A 19,700-nucleotide genomic window follows, 5' to 3' on the forward strand; every position below is an offset into this window, starting at 1 on the left:
GAGTGTTTCTGCTCCTTCCCACTATTGAAATGCTTTCCCTTACAGCTTTACACCTGCATAATGTATCTCTTGAAGCCCCTGATCTACAAGGGGGTTCACACTCTTCTTTGTGGTCATCACTTCCAGTCAGTTCAACAGCATACGATATTACTCATATCCCCTCCAACCTGCCAGTTAATAGAAGCAGAATTCTGAGCTCTGGCTGTTGTAATTCACCATCGATACCAAAGTTCAGTCGTTGTGAAAATGTGAAATTAATGACTAGAGTGGGGAATTTAAAAAGTGCTACCATTTGAGAACCAGACTCTTAAACGTACATCAAAAGTGCATGCCAGTCACACTGTTTAAATAGCAGCAGGGGTTGTTGTTTTTTACTTTTTCTTTACACAGCCCAGCTTCCAGAAAAAATAGTTGTCCTAACTTTCTCTCCAGAGCAGAGGTGGGGGACTTGATCTAGCCAGTTCCAGACCATCTTCTATAAGCTGTTTTGATGGGGGGCAGGGCTGCCCAGCAGTCAATCACCTGATGTAAAATGACACCAGCTGATTCACTATTCAAGCCATGGGAGCTATGTCAAATCTTAGTGCTGTAGAACCAAAGTGCAGGGAAAGATTTATCTCCGCAACTGACAGTGGTTTACCTAAATAGCCCTATGGTGCAAAAATCCCCACTGTTGATGTCTTTTTACATTCCTTGTTCAGGAAACCTTTGAAATGGTATGACGGATTTCAGGAGTACTGTGTTGGTTTTAGGGATTTCTAAATTCTCCCTTCCTCAGGGCCTGTGATAGGAAGGAAATAAGGATGAAAATGTAACAAATTTAATAATAAAGTTCAGTCTGCCCTTACAGAGCAAGCTTGGAATACAACAGTTAAGAAAACAATCAATGATGGGCAAAGTTTCGCTTTAGAGGGTCATCACAGGCGCTCCGTCCCACTGCTGGAGAAGTCTGTCTGCAGAGGGGTGATGTTGTGGTCATAGGTGGCATATTCCGAGGTGCCACTGCCTGCCATTTTGAGCTGCTGAGCAGCGTGGGTAAGCTGGAAGGCGGCATCTGGGTGGGCTGTGTCTGGCAGGAGGGTGCATTCCCTTTCGAGTATATCTGCTACGCCTTTCAACAGGTCCCAAAACCCAAGGGCTAAGGCTGCCTTTCGTAAGCGATTCAGCTCCTAGAAAGGAGTTGGAGAGAGAAAAAGAGCAGTCCTGGTGTCAGTTGAGACTGATAGGGTGTAACGCAGGAGGCCAACAGTAGGTGGAGCTTGAGTCAACTTAGTTTTATCCCAGACTTCCTCCCCAACTTTCTACAAGTGCAACACTGAGACAATGGAGGAGGAAGCTGACAGCCAGTGCGATCTTTTACTGTTCCCCATTCTCCCTAGTGAACCAGCCTCCACTGAAGATAGAACGCTTTCTAATCAAGCACTTGTGCAGTACTGGGAGGTCTTAAAATTATAATGTCATCTGAATGGGGGAAAATAAAAAATCTAGTGCAACACTAAAGTAGAATGAGTTAATCATTCACTCTAAACAGGTCTTCTAAAATCAAGGATAGAGGATGTGTGTTGCTCTCCAGATGTTGCTGGGTATGTGTTTTTGCTGGGTGTGTGTGTTGAATCAAACATCTGGAGAGCCACAGATTCCTTATCCCTGTTTTAAATGCATTAAGGCCAGAGGCTTCTACACTTTGTCTCACTGGGTAGTACTAGCATACACGCTGCTGTTGTCTGCCAAGGATCCGTGCATGTTGCAAAGGATTCTGGAGTGCACCTGTGGAGGTGTACAGTTCATTTAAGCAGAGCACTGGCTATTTCCTTGTATGTTAACGAAGAGTGCGCTTCAGAACACACACAACTGCACGTTACACAGGAAGGGGGGTTACACTGTCCTCTTTCAGGGAAGTTAGCCTCCAGCTACTGACTCCTCCACTGAGAAACCTCTGAACCAACCAAGTACAAACCAGGGCTCTCCAGCCCTGAGCTGGAGAACAGCTGCTCTAAGCCAACTATGCCAGCTCTTCCTGCTGCTAAGACACAACTAGCTCCTCTGTTCTACCAGGGAAGAAAAGTGAATTGCAATTTATTCGCCTATGCAAGGGAGTCCCTGGAGACCAGGGTGCCACGGGAGCCTGCCGCTCTCACCTTGTAGAAGGTCTGTGTTTTTTCAGGGAGCTTCCTTGCATTCCTAAGTATCTTCTGCACATCTGTCTGCGGGGAAGGGAAAAGAAAAATATGCCTGGCTTGCTGGAGCTTGAAACTTCATCCCTCACCCCCTTACAGGTACAAAAAAGGACAACTTCACCACCACACACCCTCAAACCCCCTTCCCACACAGTAGCATTCTTAATGGGGTATACGCTTTACTGCTCAGAAACCTTGGAACTGTACCAGAAGTTGACAGCAGGCTGACATGAATGCTGTGAGCACCAAGGTGATCTGCCCACACCCAGAAGCCAGCCACAGCTTTTTGCACCAACAGAAACCTCCAGATAGTCTTCATGCTTTTATTATGGCTGGAGAACTGAGGCAGAGAGGTTAGTACATCTTGCCCGAGTCTACTGAGAAGGAGTACTGCATTTACAGCCCTACCTCTCCCCCATCCCCCCAGGAGCTGAAGGGGGCATATGGGGTTCTGCCCCTCCCTCCCCATTTCATCCTCACAACCAGCCTGCAAGGTAGGTTATGCTGAGGGACTTGAACTCTGGTCTCCCAGGTTCTGGTTCAGCACTCATAACTCCTACTCCCCGCAGCCGTTGTCCAGCAGCAGGTTGGTGTAAAAGGCTGTTCCATGTGCTCTGGGGCTGCACATTGAAGGCGCGGGGGGGGGGGGGTGGCCTTTCAAGAAAACAGACCCAACCTTCTGGGCTCCCCCCCCCCCCACCGTGGAGCGTCTATCAAACTGAAAGCCTCTTGAGAATCCCCTCCCACACACAGACCTGGGAGCACAAGAGAAAGTGGATGCCTGCCTGTGGGCTTTGAATTCAGCTCTCTGCTCACCTGGAGGCCATTTTGTTTAATCCACACTGTTACATTCTGTGCATAGCTGCGTTTATTCTTGGGTTGCAACGGAAAGGGACTCTTGTTGTCGTCTTCGCCATATGGGTTCTCTTTAGCATCTGAAAGGAAAATGAATCGCTGAAGAACAAGACCACTTCCAAGCAAGCAAAGCAACTGGACATATGGACTGGATGCTTGAAAAGGGGACTCTAAAAAATTGTGAAGAGATACGCAGGACACAAGAGCCCTTGATCCAAGGTAGAACATGCACACCAAAAGTTCCTGGGTGCACAGAACCTCACCATTTGCACACCAATGGTTGGGACAGTTCTGTGAGCAAAAAGAGGGAACTACATCTGGAGCCTTCACTGAACAGGGAAGCTGTGGTGTAGAACTCATGGACCCAACAGGGGAGGAAATGGGCTTGGGAAGACTAATGTCTCAAACACCAAAGGGATTGCTAGAACCATTCAGACAGGCATGACCCCTACCTGAGATGGGGCCAAGTTGGGCCATCTTCCCCAGCCAAGGAAGAGGCTCCGGACCCGGCTCAAAGAGAGACATCATCAGGTTGGACTTCTTCTTGCTGTCAGCCTGAGAATACAGCATCCCATACCATTCAGGGCTGAAAAGAAAAGGAGAACATCCACAAGCAGTTCTACCATTCTCCTCCATGTCCTCTTTTAAAACGATATTGGTTGGTGGCCATCACTGCTTCCCAGGGGAGCAATTTCCATAGCTTAACTATGCACTGAATGAAGTGTTTTATTTTCTCTGACCTGAATCGTCCAGCATTCAGCTTCACTGGATGTCCATGCATTCTGGTGTTATCCACTTTCTCCATGCCAGGCATTATTTCACAAACTTCTACCTGCCCTCTTCTTCTATGAATTTTCAGGAAATGTTTAGGATCACTTTGCTCCAAGACTGGGCCTCTGCTGTGGAAGTTTCCAAATGTGGCCCTTGTGACTCTTCCCCAGGCCCCTGGCTGGCTCTGCTCTGTGACCCCCTCCCTGAGGGCTTTTGCCTGGCTACAGGGATATGTGGGTGAGCGTAGAAATCTCTTGGGTTTTCTGTGGCTGGCATGTTACCTACTGTGTATAATGGCAAGAACTGCCTGTTTTGCTCCATCCTCTGTTTGCCTTTGACCCCGCCCACCACTGATATGCAGCCCCTGGAAGATTACTTGGAGTGAATGTGGCCCTCAGGCAGAACAAAGGCTTTCCCACCCCTGTTTCAGAAGCTTCTGGAACCCCTGCCTTGTTGTGGCGGACATAAGTCACCCATCAAAGGACATCTGGTAGTTAAATCCAGTCTCCCTTTTCCAATACTGAAATGAACTGAACATCAATCACTGGCCCCAAATACATACAATTCTAGCCATTAACATCTCTGTTCTCCAGAACCACAAGCCCCCCCCCCAATCCCCCGGACCCTTCATACCCTAACTGCACAATAGCCACCATGCCTTCGACTTTCAGGCTCCCATGAAGCAACACACAGAAGTTCGGGATCTTGCCCGCTATCTGATTAGCCGAATTCTCGTCTTCAACCTCATCAGCAATCCCAGGACCCACCTCATCTCCTTCTAGGGAAAAGGGAAAATAAGACGCTATCAGAACTTGCCTCCTCTCACTGGGGTGGTGGTGGTGGTTGTTATTGCTACTACTACTACTGCTTAGATATCATTTTTTATTATGCTTATATCCCACTTTTTTCCTGCAAGGAACTCAAGTTTGTGTTCTCCCCCTCCACAGTTCATCCCTTTATCAACCCTGCAAGGTAGGCTAGGTTGAGAGATCGTGACTGGCTCCCAAAGTCACTCAGGGAGCATCATGGTCAAGTGGGGATTTGAATCCTTGTCTCCCAGGTCCTAGCCCAGGACTCTAACCAACACACCACACACTGCCCAGATCAGTGATCAATAGACTAAAAATACAGAGTTGTCACTTCTGGGTGTGGGGAGGGGAGAGAGCAAAAGGGCTCACCTTTGTTGAGAGCAATAGGCAACACCAAATGCCTAGATAGCACGGGGGGACTGGAGATATCCGCTATGTCAATAAACCCAACTATTTCCAAATCTGAAAGGGGGGAAAACAGAGAGAAGGTAGGGGATCAGATTTCAAAAAACACGCCAGCTGGGGATTTCTTCCACACACCCACATAATGTCTAAACAGGAACACACCATCTCACACATGCCCCTGGCCCTCTCAAAAGTAGACCAGGACCATTCCAAAGTGGAATCCAACCACACCTCAGTGGTTTATCCTCAGTTACAAATCCCAGGCTTGGGGCCTGCGACTAAGAATACCCTCTCCTGGGCCACCCTCCCTCAAGCTTCTGAGAGTGGTGGAACAACCAAGAAGTCCCCCTCTGACGATCACAACCCCTGAGAGTGTCCATAGGGAAGGAGGCAGTCTTCCACATCCTTGGGGCCTGAGTCATTTAGAGCTTTCAATACTAAGTGTCAGAAGTGGGACGGATGGATACATTCCACAGCCCAAGTCAGAGGAAGAAACTGCTGAGGAGGAGGAGGAGCTAAATCAAAGTTGTTGCCAGAAAAGAAGCAGCTACTTACCTGTATTAATTGTTTTAGGGACAGGATCGATTTCCTCATCTATAATGAAAGGCTCCGGCCTTGGAAAGGCTTGCACATCCGAAGACAAATGGCCGCATTTCAGAACAGCATGGAAGGGGGTGTAAGCTACGTCTATTAGCTTTCTAGAACAAGAGAGCTTATCATTAAAACCAAAAGTTAAATCCAAACAAGAAGGAGCTTGTTTGGATGATGTTTAATGGGTGGGAAGACTGGTGACAAGACATATTTTGTATGACTATTCATTTCTAGTTGCAAAGAATTATGTGAGCTTTCAAGCAACAGGAATTTTTTCATCAGAAAGAAGAAAGCGGCCATAAGATCAGTGATAAATAAGGCCCTTTGTAGATGATGCTGGGAGAGAAGTTAAACGATAGGTCAGTGGTAAAAGGTCCCAGGTTCAATCCAAGGCACTTCTAGGTAGGCAGGGAAAGACTCTAGCCACCACAGCTAATAAGAGATTATGGGAGCTGTGGTCCAACATCTGGAAGACCAAAGGCTGGGAAAGGCTGGTGTAAACAATACTGAGCTAGATAGGCAAATGAGGTGTAAGGATAAGGCAGTTTCTTATGATCCTAGGAGTTCTCTATGACATAGCTACACAGTTAAACTGGTCTTAAACTAGCTTAAGCTGCCATAGACTCCATTAAGGAAGCAGGCACTGTAGTTTCTAAGAGTGAAAATGACAACAAATCTCCTACAATACACGGAAAACCACAATTCCAAGAGTTTTATCTGTCAAATTTGGAGAGCTCTGCTTTGGAAGCAAGGGGAATGGAGGATTCATAGAGAAGCCAATTTATGTAGCAATGTCATATGATTAAATTACTATCCTGCCAACAGAATTGTGTGCAACTCATGATCTTTTCCTCCCAAAATTTATGTCTTGTCTTATCTGTTCATTTCATTTACTTTATCTATCTTGTACTTTGGAGCAAACATGGCAGCTGGAGCACCAGCCAGCCAAAGTTAAGCATTGTAAAGCCCAATTCATCAAAGTATTAACATTAGTGAGACTTTGTACTTAACTGTGGCTGGACTGTGACCATTCCTGATTTTCTCCTCAAAATACCATGCAACTCAATGTTTATAGCACTAATTTTGGACGGCCATCTGTCATGGATGCGTTAGTTGAGATTCCTGAATTTCAAGGGGGCACACTAAATGACCCTCAGGGTCCCTTCAAATGTTATGTGTCTATGATAATTACCATCAAATATTAGTAATTACTCGGGGGGGGGGGCAGGACTGTGGAGGAAACTAACCTTGCAGACAAACAAGAAGGGATAATGGTCACAACCGAAAGGCAGAGGACACATTAGGATCAGAAGACTGAATTATATTGGTGGAAAAGTTACCCAATAACTTATCTGTGCTAGGTAGGAAGAGAAGGAAACAAACCCACACCATGTCATGCAAGACTCTGTGTTGAAGGATAGCATTTACACAGCAATGCTGATCACAGGTGTACTCACCCAAACATGGACTGCACATTCTTCAAGCAAAGGGGTCCATCAATAGTAAAAATCTGGCCCTCTCCGTTGTTTAAGTCTATGAGCCGTTCAAGACAATCTAAAGAATCTGAGCTCTGGAGCTTTAACAAAAGAAAGCACAACTTCACACACAGTGTCCCAGTTGCATGTAATGCCAAACTATAGCTTTGTGCAAGCAGGCAGCTTCCTGGAGAGGCAATTGCCCCATTCTGCTTCTCTGGTCTTGCTGCTGCTGAACTGCTGTGAGCTAAGCCATTATTTATCTCATCATAAAATCCAAACTCAGGCTTGTGGTTTGTCTTCTGCAGACAAACCAAGAGCAAACCTTGTTTAAAGCCAAAGAGGACTCACCTCCTCCAGATTGGCCATGCACATGACGTATAGCTTTGATGGGAAAGGAAAAGGCAGAGGGAACCGGTTGCTTTCAGTTCGTTGGCCAAGAGTAGCCAAAGAGTGTCGGAGAGAGCCCCTTCCAATGCCCAAGCTGCCATCAGTAACAAGGACAACCTAGCAAGGAGGGAACAAGAGAAGCAGTGACCCAACAAACATGTTGATCTCCAAAAACTATCCCATGCTGCAAGCACTTGTTAGTCGATTATAGAAGTACCAGTTTGAGATTTCACATCCTCAGCTTTCCACCTGCAATATGGGAATTATAACAGCTTAACTCAGACTTGTTGGAAAGGCCAGCCTATGAAATCATTATTTCTTTCCCAAGTCCTTGGGGTGTTTTCCCATGTGAGATTTGAATGTGCCTTCAGGCCTCTCTTTGCTAGTAGTACATCATGTGAACCTCTATAGGAAGGCCCCCATGCATTAGAATTATACAGGATGTGACAGTGTTTAATAAGGGCCGAAGAAACTAGAAGCTCTTAGGCCAAAAGGAAACCTCAGAGATACAACCCGCTCCATCAACTAATACTCCTGAGGCAAAAGAGGCAAACAGAAAGTACTGAGTGGCAAGGATAACTTTCTGACAGGATACTCCTTGCTCACAAAAAAGGGTATGCTTAGTACACCTTACCAGGATGTGAAGTTGTTTCCTGCAGATGTATGTAGTCTGCTCAATCCTGAACCCTAATTTATAGCAGTCATCATCTGGAATAGTCTAAAATCTTACCTGGCAGGGAATGGCAGCCCCCCATTCCTGTTGCACAATATTGCAAACCCCGAGCAGAGCAGACTCCAAGCATGTTTTGTCATAATCGTCCATATTACTCAGGGCTTCCTGTCAACACAAGTTACATACTAGTTGGTTGGGGTTAGAAAAATACTCTACATGCAACTTGCTGCTCAATTATACAGGACTGAGTTGGAGTTTTGAGAATGACAATCAGTCCTAATTCATATTTACAATGCAACAAAAATATTTCTCCGCCTTTATGTTTTGTACCTGGAGCGTATTGTAGTCTCTTGTGAAGGGAACCATCAGTTCCCAGAGGGATGAAAACACAACCAAAGCAGTGAATTCCAGTTTGTAGTTGGTTGCCATGTGTTCAAACAGCATGGTCAGGCCATGAGCTGCAAGATGTTTCCGCTGATATTCTTCAGAGCCCTCAATTGAGACTGGCCGGGTCATTGAGAGGGACACATCCATCACCACCACAGTCGGCATGGTGTCCCTTCTTTGTTCTATCAAATGTGCAAGAGGAAATTGCTGTGGAGGAAGAAATGGAAATAAATGCCCATCAGTTTTAACCTTTTTCAAATTAAATATATAATAAGGTAAAGGTAAAGGTACCCCTGCCCGTACGGGCCAGTCTTGACAGACTCTAGGGTTGTGCGCCCATCTCACTCAAAGAGGCCGGGGGCCGGCGCTGTCCGAAGACACTTCCAGGTCACGTGGCCAGCGTGACATCGCTGCTCTGGCGAGCCAGAGCCGCACACGGAAACGGCGTTTACCTTCCCGCTAGTAAGCGGTCCCTATTTATCTACTTGCACCCGAGAGTGCTTTCGAACTGCTAGGTTGGCAGGCGCTGGGACCGAACAACGGGAGCGCACCCCGCCGCGGGGGTTCAAACCGCCGACCTTTCGATCGGCAAGCCCTAGGTGCTGAGGCTTTAACCCACAGCGCCACCCGCGTCCCTCAAATATATAATATATATAATATATATTATATAATATATTATATATAAATATATAATATAATAATATATAATAACACCTCCTGCAAATCAGGAGGTTTTCCTTGTGGGTTGTTGGAATAATTTTATTGAAATATTATGACTTTTTGGCTTCTAGCCTTTTCGTAAGTTGCTTAAACTTTTAGTAGGAGGCTAATGCACCAAATAAATGATAATAAAATAATCTTAGAAACAACTAATTCCTTTCATTACCTAGGGCAGGGCCAAAAACTGGTATATAAATAAACAGGTGGTGTTGCAAGGAGAGAAATGGAACCAGAGAGTGAGCTCCCCAGAAAACATCTGCTAAGTGGCAGCTATTAATGTAATAATAATAAATAAAATAAATATTAAAACAAAACAAAAAAGGAACCTAGGGAAAAATTACAAATATGCATGCTGGCACTGTGTGGTTGAGGGACGGTCAACACAAGCACAGCAAGCCAATTAAGGATAATAAAGAAAATCTGAGAAGGGGGAAATTGGTGAAGGAAGAGCAGTACATTACCTATAAGGGAATGGATAGCATAAAAGAGGCCAAAAAATGCATAGAAAAGGAGAGAGGCAGCACCTATTTGGAGTGCAAGGGATGGTAAGAAGAGTCTGAGGGAAGAGGACAAATTGGTGGAAACATTGGAGCATTACCTAATAGTTGGTGACATTCTGAATCTAAGATGAGGGTCAAGAGTGAATTCCAAAGGGGTAGCCATGCTGCAGCAATGCCAACAAGGGGTTTTGTAGCACCTTAAAGCACCACATTAGTGTGGGCAAAAAGAAGGAGGAACGATACCAGTATATGCAGAAAATACGTCCTGAGAAGCTTGCAACCTCTCTCCCATTTGTCAAAACCCTCACAAACTCACCTTTTCTCTGTGGCTTCTGGCTGCATCCCAACTGTGCGAAGGAGTCTGAAGCAAACCTATGTGCGTTTGCTCACATTTAGCCCCTTAGCTGCCTTTGTTTCTCCCTCGGCTGTGGCTGCTTTAACAACAAAAGAAGAGAACAATGTTAAGAATTTCCCTGTTCTATCAGACCAGTGGCCCTTTAGCCCAGCATCCCGTTCTCACAGTGGCCAACCAAGGTACCCCCTAAAAGGACACCCCACCCCTAACCAGGACCTGAGTGCAAGAGCAGCACTATTTCCCCACATGCAATTTCCAGAAACGGGCATTCAGACGCATGCAGTCTTATGCACAGAGCCACACTATGAAGGTCCATCCAGTTCTGCATTGCCTACACTGGCTGGCAGCAGCCTACCGGGGGGTTCGGGCCAGCAGTCGTTCCCCAACCCCCACAACCGCACCCGGGGGTGTAAAGGACCGAGCCTGGGACCCCCCAGAACTCAAGGCAGGTGCTCCACCGCTGAGCCAAACACGTGTGTGTCCCTCCCCAACAGTGGAGGGAACGTATAGCTATCGTGGCTGGTAGTTGCTTTTAGGTCGTGAGCAGCTCGGGGAAGGGGCTTGCCTGGCTCTGACGAAGGAAGCCGCACACAAACAACAGCAGCCATCATCATGCCCATTATGTGGACAAGAGGGAAAGTATGTGGTGGCACGTAGGAAGTAGGAAAGAAAAGGGGGCTGGAAAAGGAACTGGTGGCCCCGTCCAATTAGAGAAGGGGGAGCTCCCAGCCGCACTCTGTTGGGATGTGTGAATGTAAATCGTACTTTCCATCCGGGATGGGGACCTCACCCGCGCACCGCCGCCATGTTGGGCCACCCCGTAATTCCTTCCCCGCTGCTGCTCTAACCGCAGCCTTTGGGGCCGGCTTTAGAAAGCGGCCCTTACAAAGCACTTACTGGGCACGCGCGGCTCGGTTGGCCTCGCGCAAGCTCAGTTGCGGCAAGTGAAGCTCGAGGGCGGAGGAGGGCATTTTATCAACCGCGAGAGCAGGAGCTGTTTCCCTGCACGGCTTTTGGTTTTGAATACAGGGATCGGCTTTCCTTGCATCTCCACAATGCAGAGAAGGGTTTTTTTGGGGCGGGAGGGGAAGTAAGCTTGCAGATCAATTTTTTAAAAAATCAACCTTAATTTTTTAAAAATAACTTTCTTTAAAAAAGAAGAATGTGCATGTTCCAAATACACTGGATTATTTATTTATTTAATTTATTTAGGGCATTTGTATCCCACTCTTCAGCCAAATTGTCTCCCAGAGTGTCTTACGTATAATAAATTTTAAAAGTCTGTGTTAATGACGGGAGTCTGGCAATGGGGAACTAGAGGCTTGTTTGCGGGGTGGGGAGGGGGCGTCCATGCTTTTCCTATTTTGTAAAGATTATTTTCATTTTATCATGTATATAAAAGAGAGAGGTCAATTATAACAAAAGAGGATAATTAAAAGGTGAAAAAGCAAAACTATAAAATAGGTACAAAATCCAAGTTAAGATGATCAGCGTTATCAGATTATTAAATTTGGTTCCAGATTTGCGAGGCCTGTGACAAGGGTAAGAGCTGTCTTAAAAATGATGGTTCTGCTGTATATTTCATAAAAGAATGCCAAATCATAGAAAAAGAATCTAGAGCTTCTAGCCCTAGTTGAAATCTCAAATTACTTGCTGCTTGTCTTTTGTGGAGGGCATCTCAAGAGTCATTGATTCATTTATTATATGCTTCTCACCAGTCCACTCTTCATGTGTACTGATGGGGGGGGGGCACCATAAAACTTGGGTACAGTATTTGATATCCCATTTTCAGAAGAAAAAGAATGGATACTAAAAGTAGATTTATTTAGAAATTTAAGTCCTTCATTTCATTTCATTGCTTCTACCGGTGGTCTTGAGAAACCTCACTGCCTCCGTACATCCCTAGAAAGTTTTTTTTTAATGGAAAGTTAGTGGGATGCCCATCATCTAACAGCATCACCTAGGTACCTCCACCAGCTTATGCCTGGCGACTTCATCCACAAAGTGCAGCTTGCCAACATCCACATCACATCCATGTACATATGCATGCCACTTGCCTTGACCACATTTGAAACCTCCTATTCACACATACATCCATGAAAAATGCCAGCAAACACTGGTACAAGAATTTTGGAGTTTGGGAGCTTTTGAAGGCATTTTTGGCACAATTTAAACCCCGTTGCCGGTTTTCCAGGATATTTGCCTGATTTCCAAAAATCAGGACGTATGGCAGCCCAATAGTAACAGTAATAGTAATATACGCTGCCCATCTGACTGGGTTGCCCCAGTAATCTTTAACTCTCCATTCATTCAGAGGGGTTACTTGCGGGTACAGTGGTACCTCAGGTTACATACGCTTCAGGTTACAGACTCCGCTAATCCAGAAATAGTGATTCAGGTTAAGAACTTTGCTTCAGGATGAGAACAGAAATTGTGCTCCGGTGGCGCGGCGGCAGCAGGAGGCCCCATTAGCTAAAGTGGTGCTTCAGGTTAAGAACAGTTTCAGGTTAAGTACGGACCTCCGGAACGAATTAAGTACTTAACCTGAGGTACCACTGTACTTCTGAATCCTTTGCTGTTGCCTGAGGCTTTGGTGGCCTCAGTGCAGTGCTAGTTGCCTGAGCATAAGCCTGCTCTTAAGTGGGGAAAACAAACCTAATTTTTAAATAAATGGAGCAGGCAGAGTAGTGACTTCAGAAAAATGTAAGTTTTATGTGGTGCTTGGCAAGAGAATACAGGATGTTAAAGGCAGGCCCTTTTTTCAACTAGGAAATGTTGGGGTGTGCAGCTTGCCCTTCTGATATTTGCTACTGAATATTTTAAGAGGTGACGAGAGGGGACTTGCCGATCGCATGGTCGCCGGTTCGAATCCCCGCGGCGGGGTGAATCCCGTCGTTTGGTCCCAGCTCCTGCCCACCTAGCAGTTCGAAAGCACCCTTAAGTGCAAGTAGATAAATAGGTACCGCTTTATAGTGGGAACGTAAACGGCGTTTCCGTGTGCTGCACTGGTGCTGGCTCGCCAGAGCAGCTTCGTCACGCTGGCCACGTGACCCGGAAGTGTCTGCGGACAGCGCTGGCTCCCGGCCTCTAGAGTGAGATGAGCGCACAACCCTAGAGTCTGTCAAGACTGGCCCGTACGGGCAGGGGTACCTTTACCTTTATTTTAAGATACCGAGTATCATCAGATTATGTTGCTGGTACTAGAGCTTTCAAAAATACTTGCGGTACATGAAGCTGCCTTAGTGACATGCAATTCACAAAGGAGTCCCACACAAGTTTCAGTGTAATAAAGGACATTTTCAGGCTGCAAATATGAGTTTCTATATTTATAAAAAAATCCACTGATATTAAGAGACTTGTGGAACTTTAAATACTAACAAATTTCTGACATAAGGCATTTGTGGTCTATACTAAGTTTATGCTATAGTAAGCTTGTGCTTACTCTAAGTTTCTTAGGCTTTCAGGTGTCACGAGACTCTGATTTTCGCTGCAAGACACTGAACCTCCCTCTGGAAACTGCTATTAGGGTTACTGAAGTCTTATGACTCCTGGAAATGATGGAGAAACACTGCAACTACTTGTCCTCAATATAAACGTAAGACAAAAGAAAGAGCACAAAGATCATGTTCACTTTTCTTTATTGAGCCATTGTAAAATTTTAAATAGAATCATTTTTCTAGGACATTTCATGGGGGAAAACACAGCTTTTTCCATTGTGAACATGGAAATTTACACCTTAAAATTGACCTACAAATTCAAAACAAAAATAAACACTTAAAACTGATATTCTTTGTTGGTAAATAAAATGTAAACATTACATATGTACAAATCTACAACCATTCATTTGTAAAAGTGCTCTTTAGCAAATTAATCCACCAGCTGTACCTCCTGCTTTATAATGCCATATATACACACATTTACATGTAATGAATATCCATTTTCTGTCTTTGGGATAAAGCATTTCCTATTGAAATACTAAAGTCATCTACTTGATAAATCCATATCTGTACAAAGAGCAAACCTAACATTACAAGGATTATGAACACAGTAAAAAGGAAGAAAATAAGCACTTAAAAGCCTCAAATATGTTTCAGATACCATGAACCATAAGGATAAAAGGCTTTGTTATATTACCAGTAGGAAACACAGAACTGTTCCTAAGTATTAGGACAACTCACTATAAACAGAAGGAAAAAGATTTCAAAACTGCCTTTCAATAACAAAGATTAAAAATGTAAACTCAATCCATGTTTGTTTTTAAGTGAATGTATGGGCCACCTCCGACATATCAGATTTAATTTTGTGTCCGTGGTGATGGTTTTCACTAGAGAGATGCATGGTGATGATTTTTGCTTATCACAATTTGTGATAAGAATGGGGATCAGCCATTCAAAAGGGGGGGCGTTGAAACATATTTTGGGTGTGCACAAGCTACTGAGTATGTTTGAAGTAATTCCTTGAATTCAGGCCAAACATATTAATACGACAATATCCCTCTCTATCCTTCTCTCTTACCAAGCTAACACACCAGCCTAGAGGGCTTGATCTTAGTATATACACACTTATGCTGTTAGGAAGTGCTGCAACTGGAAAATTATCGGTCACGTTAATTGAAACTTTGATGTTAAGACAGCAGTAGACACACCCACACATACACACACCCTTGTGAGACCATATTCCCCCAGACAGGTTATACATACCATATATGAGTGAATCTGATTTGTCACTTTCTTGGTATCCCTAGAAACACCAGACAGAGCTCAGGAAGAAGCTCTCCATCATAGCTCTAAAGTGCTATAAAATAGTGGCTTTTACATAGCTAACAGAAGCAAGAAGTTGCAGTTCAAAGGCTGACCAGCACTCTACTTTCTTCTACACAATACAAATACGAAATGACTTATTTACATTTGTGGCAACCACAGTGCACATCTTTTCCTTACACAACATAACTGTGTGAATACAACATAGCACAGATACTGTACACAGAAATTAACACCCACCCACGTTACTAGGTACTTAGCAATGTGGCTTCCAAAGTTCTATACCCACTATATCAGGAGGCATAGCTTTGTCACAAAATTCATGGAGATGACATTCTCTTAAAGTTGCCTGTGTTTGTCTGTAATTGCAAGGTGAGTACTGATGTGTGGAAATGCACGAGGAAATTCTCCTATGCAAGCCCGCAGAATTGAATGGAAGCTATGCAAGAGGATGCAGGGGGGACTTATGCAAGAGAAATTCCTAGTTCATTGTGTCCTTAGAGACTACACTTTCAACACACCCACAGAGGCTTCAGCCTTAAATGTTTTTTGAGCAGCAGGCCCACATGCTGTCTGAATCCAGGAGCAGATTCAAAAACAGTTTGAGACATGGCAAAAGGGACCTGCTGTTCAAAGACAAAGAAAAATTCAAAATGCCTGAAGTAGCTCTTTGGATTCAGGTCTAAGACCAAGTTGCTAAGGCATAGGTTAATAATCCCCATGCAAAATGACTATTAGCATACTAAGACCATAAGAAGAGCCTGATGGATCAGGCCGATGGCCCATCTAGTCCAGCATCCTGTTCTCACAGTGGCCAACCAGATGCCTGTGAGAAACCTGCAAGCAGGACCTGAGCACAAGAGCACTGTCCCATCCTGTGGTTTCCTGCAACTGGTATTCAGAAGGACACTGCCTCCAACCGAACCTATTAGCTGGAGAAAAACCAGGAGGAGGTGACAGAATAGGCAGCACATCTTCCTGTAAACAAGGAACTCTACATGTATGTGCAAATTAGAGAAGACACTATAATGTTCTCCAGTTCTCAAAATTTTAAAGTATCTGGGTTTGAAACACAAGCAGTGTGAAGCCATGCAACAAAAAATAAGAAGTTGCTATGATGTTTGCATATTAGCAAACAAGCAATGATATCTAATATATCTGATACACATCTTATCTCAAAGTAGATTATATTCTCTTTCCCAACCCACATGATCCTATTGCACCCAGATTTTCGGTTTGAACAAGCTTGTCCTAAATTCCATTTTGGAACATTTTGGTCCACAGATTATACAGTTCTTTCCTTCAGTTTGTATATAAGCATTTTCCCCAAGCGACTTGCCATACACTTTGGCTGGGATCCAAAGCACCATTCCCCCATTCCCACATGCCCAGAGGTGCTTTGGGTTTGTCCTTCTTAGGCAGCAGCCCATGGAAGCAGAAATACATGACACACCACTTTGGAAACTGCAGGGACTTTTGAAAGCAGATTGTGAAATGGGTGTAGCCAGGAGTTTTGGCTTTTTTGGTGGGGGGAGAAGCTCAGTTAGCTGTGTATTTTTGACTGGGGGGCAACTGCCCCCTGTCCCCCCTAGCTATGCCCATGGATTTTGATATGGTATAGGGCAGAAGTAGGGAACATCATAGCCCTGGGCCCTTGGAATTCCACCTGGGCCCACTCCCTCACCGACTCGGCTCTGTGCCCTCTCAGGTGCTTTTGTATGGCTGAAATGTGTCCTTGAATTGTTATAATTCCGAGTTGCTTCAAGATGGCGGATTCTGCTCTCGGGAGCAAGGGCCTTTCTGATGAAGAGCAGCCACCTGTCTGTGTCCCAGATGCCAAATGGGTGTCAGGTGGCCAGGGCTTCTGCCTATGAATCTTGAAGCAACCAACAGACTAAAACCCCTGGAAAGCCGCCACTGTGGAACAAGAGCTTGCCCGCCTTGAATAACAACACTAGCTCAGATTGGAAGCTGCCAAGAGGATCTCTAAAGTCTGTTTTTGGAAACACTCTTCTAGCAACGGCAAACCTTATGGCATTGTGAAGATCTCAAACATATATACCCAACCCTCCCAAGAGAAATTTTTATGGCTCAGTACAATGGGATTGGCTTCCATTATGAATTTAGTGGCCCTAGTATTACTATCATTTGCCCTGTACAATGTGTTCAAGCCCAGAAAACATGAATTGTGACAATTCCTCCTGCTTGTCTGGATGGAGAGGTGGGCAGGGTGTGGGGCTATGTGTTTCCCCAGGAAGAGGTACTTGTTCGAAGTGTGGTGCTTTGAAGAGGGCATCTTCCAATATTAAATAAATGCAAGCAGTGAATTGCCGGGGGGGGGGGGAAGAATTGTGACATTTCCTCCTGCTTGCCTGGATGGAGAGGTGGGCAGGGTGTGGGGCTATGTGTTTCACAACCTCGGAGTTTTGGATAGCTGGAATGTAGCGTATTGTACAATGGTAAGAGTCACATCCCTTGTCCAATTTTGACTCTGGCCTGGCCCAACACCTGGGAGGTTTTCCATGAGGACATGTGACTCTCAGACTGAAAAGGGTTCCCAACCTCTGGTGCAAAGCTTGTTATTTTGATGAGGAAAGGTCCACAACCCTACAGAGCAAATCTTGACCCATTGGAATGCCTAAAGTAGCTCTTTAAATGGCAGGCTTTGCAACGGATTATCTGTATAGCGGTGGCTCCCCAACAGCCAACCACGTCGGATTCTTAAAAGTGACAAATGCACGTAACTTATGAAAGCTTCATACAAGTTTGAAATACTTGTCAGCTAAAGTCTGCAATCTTTTAAGTGTGCACTTATGGGGAGGGACAGGAAATACTACAACCTGCACTGCGATTGAGAACAGCATCGATATTTCCACACTACTTTTTAAAAAATGAAAGAGAGAAGGGCTTTATCTGCAAAAAAGACCAGTTGCTATAAACAGCAATATTCTGAGGGAGGACAAAAGTATTGCTTCTGCAACAGGATCACTTGATTCACTATAGTAATTTAAAAAGTTAAAAAAATATGAACTTGCTATAAATAATTTAAAATCTGTTATTATACAACTCTGGTATGAGCTCTGTGACATTTTTAACTTTCTATGTAAACAGTTCTGAAAAGCTTATTTCATTCATGCAAACTTTCAGTACATGACTTTGGTCCATCTCTGCTTAAGCTTTCTGCAATGGACCATTCCGTTTTCTCCCCTACATGTTTTGCAGACACTGTCCACAGCGAAGAGAGCCTACTCTGGCCCACGGCTCATAAGTCATTCCAGCAACATTTCCCCCCTTGGAAATCCTAATTTTAAAACAAAGCTGAAGATGCTTTTTTAAATGGAGAAGGCTGAGAGTCTTTCTGAAGTCTTTTCTGTTTCTTCATACAAACCCTGCTGCAATTCATTAGGTGCAATGTTTCTTTTTTTAAAGGTACGGCTCCCCAAAAATCTTTCGACATTCCATCACTCCTGTACTTGGAGGCCTATCACAGTTGTGGGTGCTCTTCACCTGATTTACTGTAAGGCGGTCGTAAGCCATTTTGTATTCTCTGTCAAAAGCATCTGTAACGACAGGAGGGGGGAGGTTATACCAGAACAATGGAGCAGGTGCCAGAAATGCTTTAGCTTCGGGATAGCTATGAACTAGGAGTGTTTTCTGCCCAGCTCCGGTTCATTTCTTGGGGCAGGGGGATTTCCCAGTGGACTCTGCTCAGATAGGGGATTCTGAAAAAGGCACTCTGTCCATGGCTGACTTTAGGCACCAACTCAGGAAGCAAACCTGATAAAAATGATTTACTCTTTTTATAACCTTGTCAGGTGACCCATTCCTGCATTTCTGTTTCTTTAAGGTTTGATTTTATATGTTAGGTGGTTGTACACCACACAGATATATTTTATATGCTTTTGTGATGTATGAATTATTACTATTGTTAATATTAGTGTCTGGTTCTTTTCTGTAATACTGACTGACTGTGTGTGTGTGTGTGTGTGTGTGTGTGTGTGTGTTTTCAAGAGACTGATGCCATTTTAGACAACAGTTTTGCATTCATGTTTCACAAAAGAGCCTGCCTGAAGCACTTCATCATACAATTTCTTTTAAAAAATGTGTTATATCCAGATTAGCAAAACAAACCAATAACCTCAATTGGGGGCTGATGGGTGGCCCCCAAATGGCTTGTGCTTCCAACTTAGTGGTGTTCCAACTTAGTGGCAGCAACAAATAAATAGTAGCTGCTTGCAAATTGGGCTGGTTTGCACAATGCTAAACCATGGGTGCATGCATTAGAATTAAGCCAGAGCAAAACCTTCAGCTCAGAATAAAAATTTCTGCAGCATTTACTCTGAGTTTTCATTAATCCTGAGTTATGAATGAATGAATATGAATAAGAGATTATTGTTTTAAAACAAACCCTGGTTAGTTAAAAAAAAAAGTCCTCTTCATATTCCTTGGTTTGAAAATGGCTTGGTCACTTTTTAGTGACCATCAATAGTCTGAGTCAGAGGAATAAACTCATTCTTATTCCCTTTATAAAATCTTCCCCACTCTTGTTGCCTGAAGGTGATCTTCACCGCACACAGGCAAATAGCTATTTACGAGTCTGGCTTTACAGAAAAGAAGCAACTAGGTTTAAATTATTATACTTCATCTAAACAGGATTGTGAAAGATGCTTTGAAACAAAAAGTATCCTTTTAAGTCTTGAAGTAACAGTTTACAATGACTACTTTTATGCACACTTAGCACAACACAACACAACTTGATGGCTTACCTATATCAATGTTATCCCTTCCAAGTGCAACAAGAGAGAGAAATAGTATTTCTCTATAAAGGCTCC

The 19,700-nt window shown here is 44.3% G+C and overlaps 2 protein-coding genes across 11 annotated transcripts in view; both read right to left on the minus strand.

Annotated features, from left to right (window-relative positions):
• Positions 1–804: 804 nt before the first annotated feature.
• INTS14 (integrator complex subunit 14) lies at positions 805–11,040 on the minus strand. Of its 8 annotated transcripts, none has more exons than XM_083412098.1 (13): positions 10,874–11,040; positions 10,070–10,187; positions 8,477–8,740; positions 8,204–8,311; positions 7,435–7,590; positions 7,066–7,184; positions 5,573–5,715; positions 4,982–5,074; positions 4,437–4,581; positions 3,485–3,618; positions 2,994–3,112; positions 2,139–2,204; positions 805–1,169 (listed from the first exon to the last, which is right to left on the minus strand). In XM_083412098.1, exons 3-13 carry the CDS (start codon positions 8,696–8,698, stop codon positions 918–920), a joined length of 1,557 nt encoding a protein of 518 aa, XP_083268224.1. In that variant the 5' UTR covers positions 8,699–8,740; positions 10,070–10,187; positions 10,874–11,040; the 3' UTR covers positions 805–917. The 8 variants fall into 8 exon arrangements, with proteins under 8 accessions (XP_083268224.1, XP_083268229.1, XP_083268230.1 ...); XM_083412103.1 differs by having other exon boundaries at positions 4,437–4,578; positions 10,874–11,025; XM_083412104.1 differs by having other exon boundaries at positions 4,437–4,578; positions 10,899–11,015.
• A 2,689-nt stretch (positions 11,041–13,729) lies between these two features.
• The window catches only part of DENND4A (DENN domain containing 4A), a 64,943-nt gene continuing 58,972 nt past the window's right edge, over positions 13,730–19,700 (minus strand). For all 3 annotated transcript variants that reach the window (XM_083411774.1, XM_083411773.1, XM_083411775.1), the window contains exons 30-31: positions 19,635–19,699; positions 13,730–18,428 (exon numbers count right to left, since the gene is read on the minus strand). In XM_083411774.1, coding sequence (XP_083267900.1) covers positions 18,292–18,428; positions 19,635–19,699 — 202 coding nt within the window. In that variant the 3' untranslated portion in view covers positions 13,730–18,291. The remainder of the gene's footprint in view (positions 18,429–19,634; position 19,700) is intronic.

Source organism: Podarcis tiliguerta (genome assembly GCF_965153285.1).
Source record: "Podarcis tiliguerta genome assembly, chromosome: 14".
NCBI classification, from domain to species: Eukaryota; Metazoa; Chordata; class Lepidosauria; order Squamata; family Lacertidae; genus Podarcis; species Podarcis tiliguerta.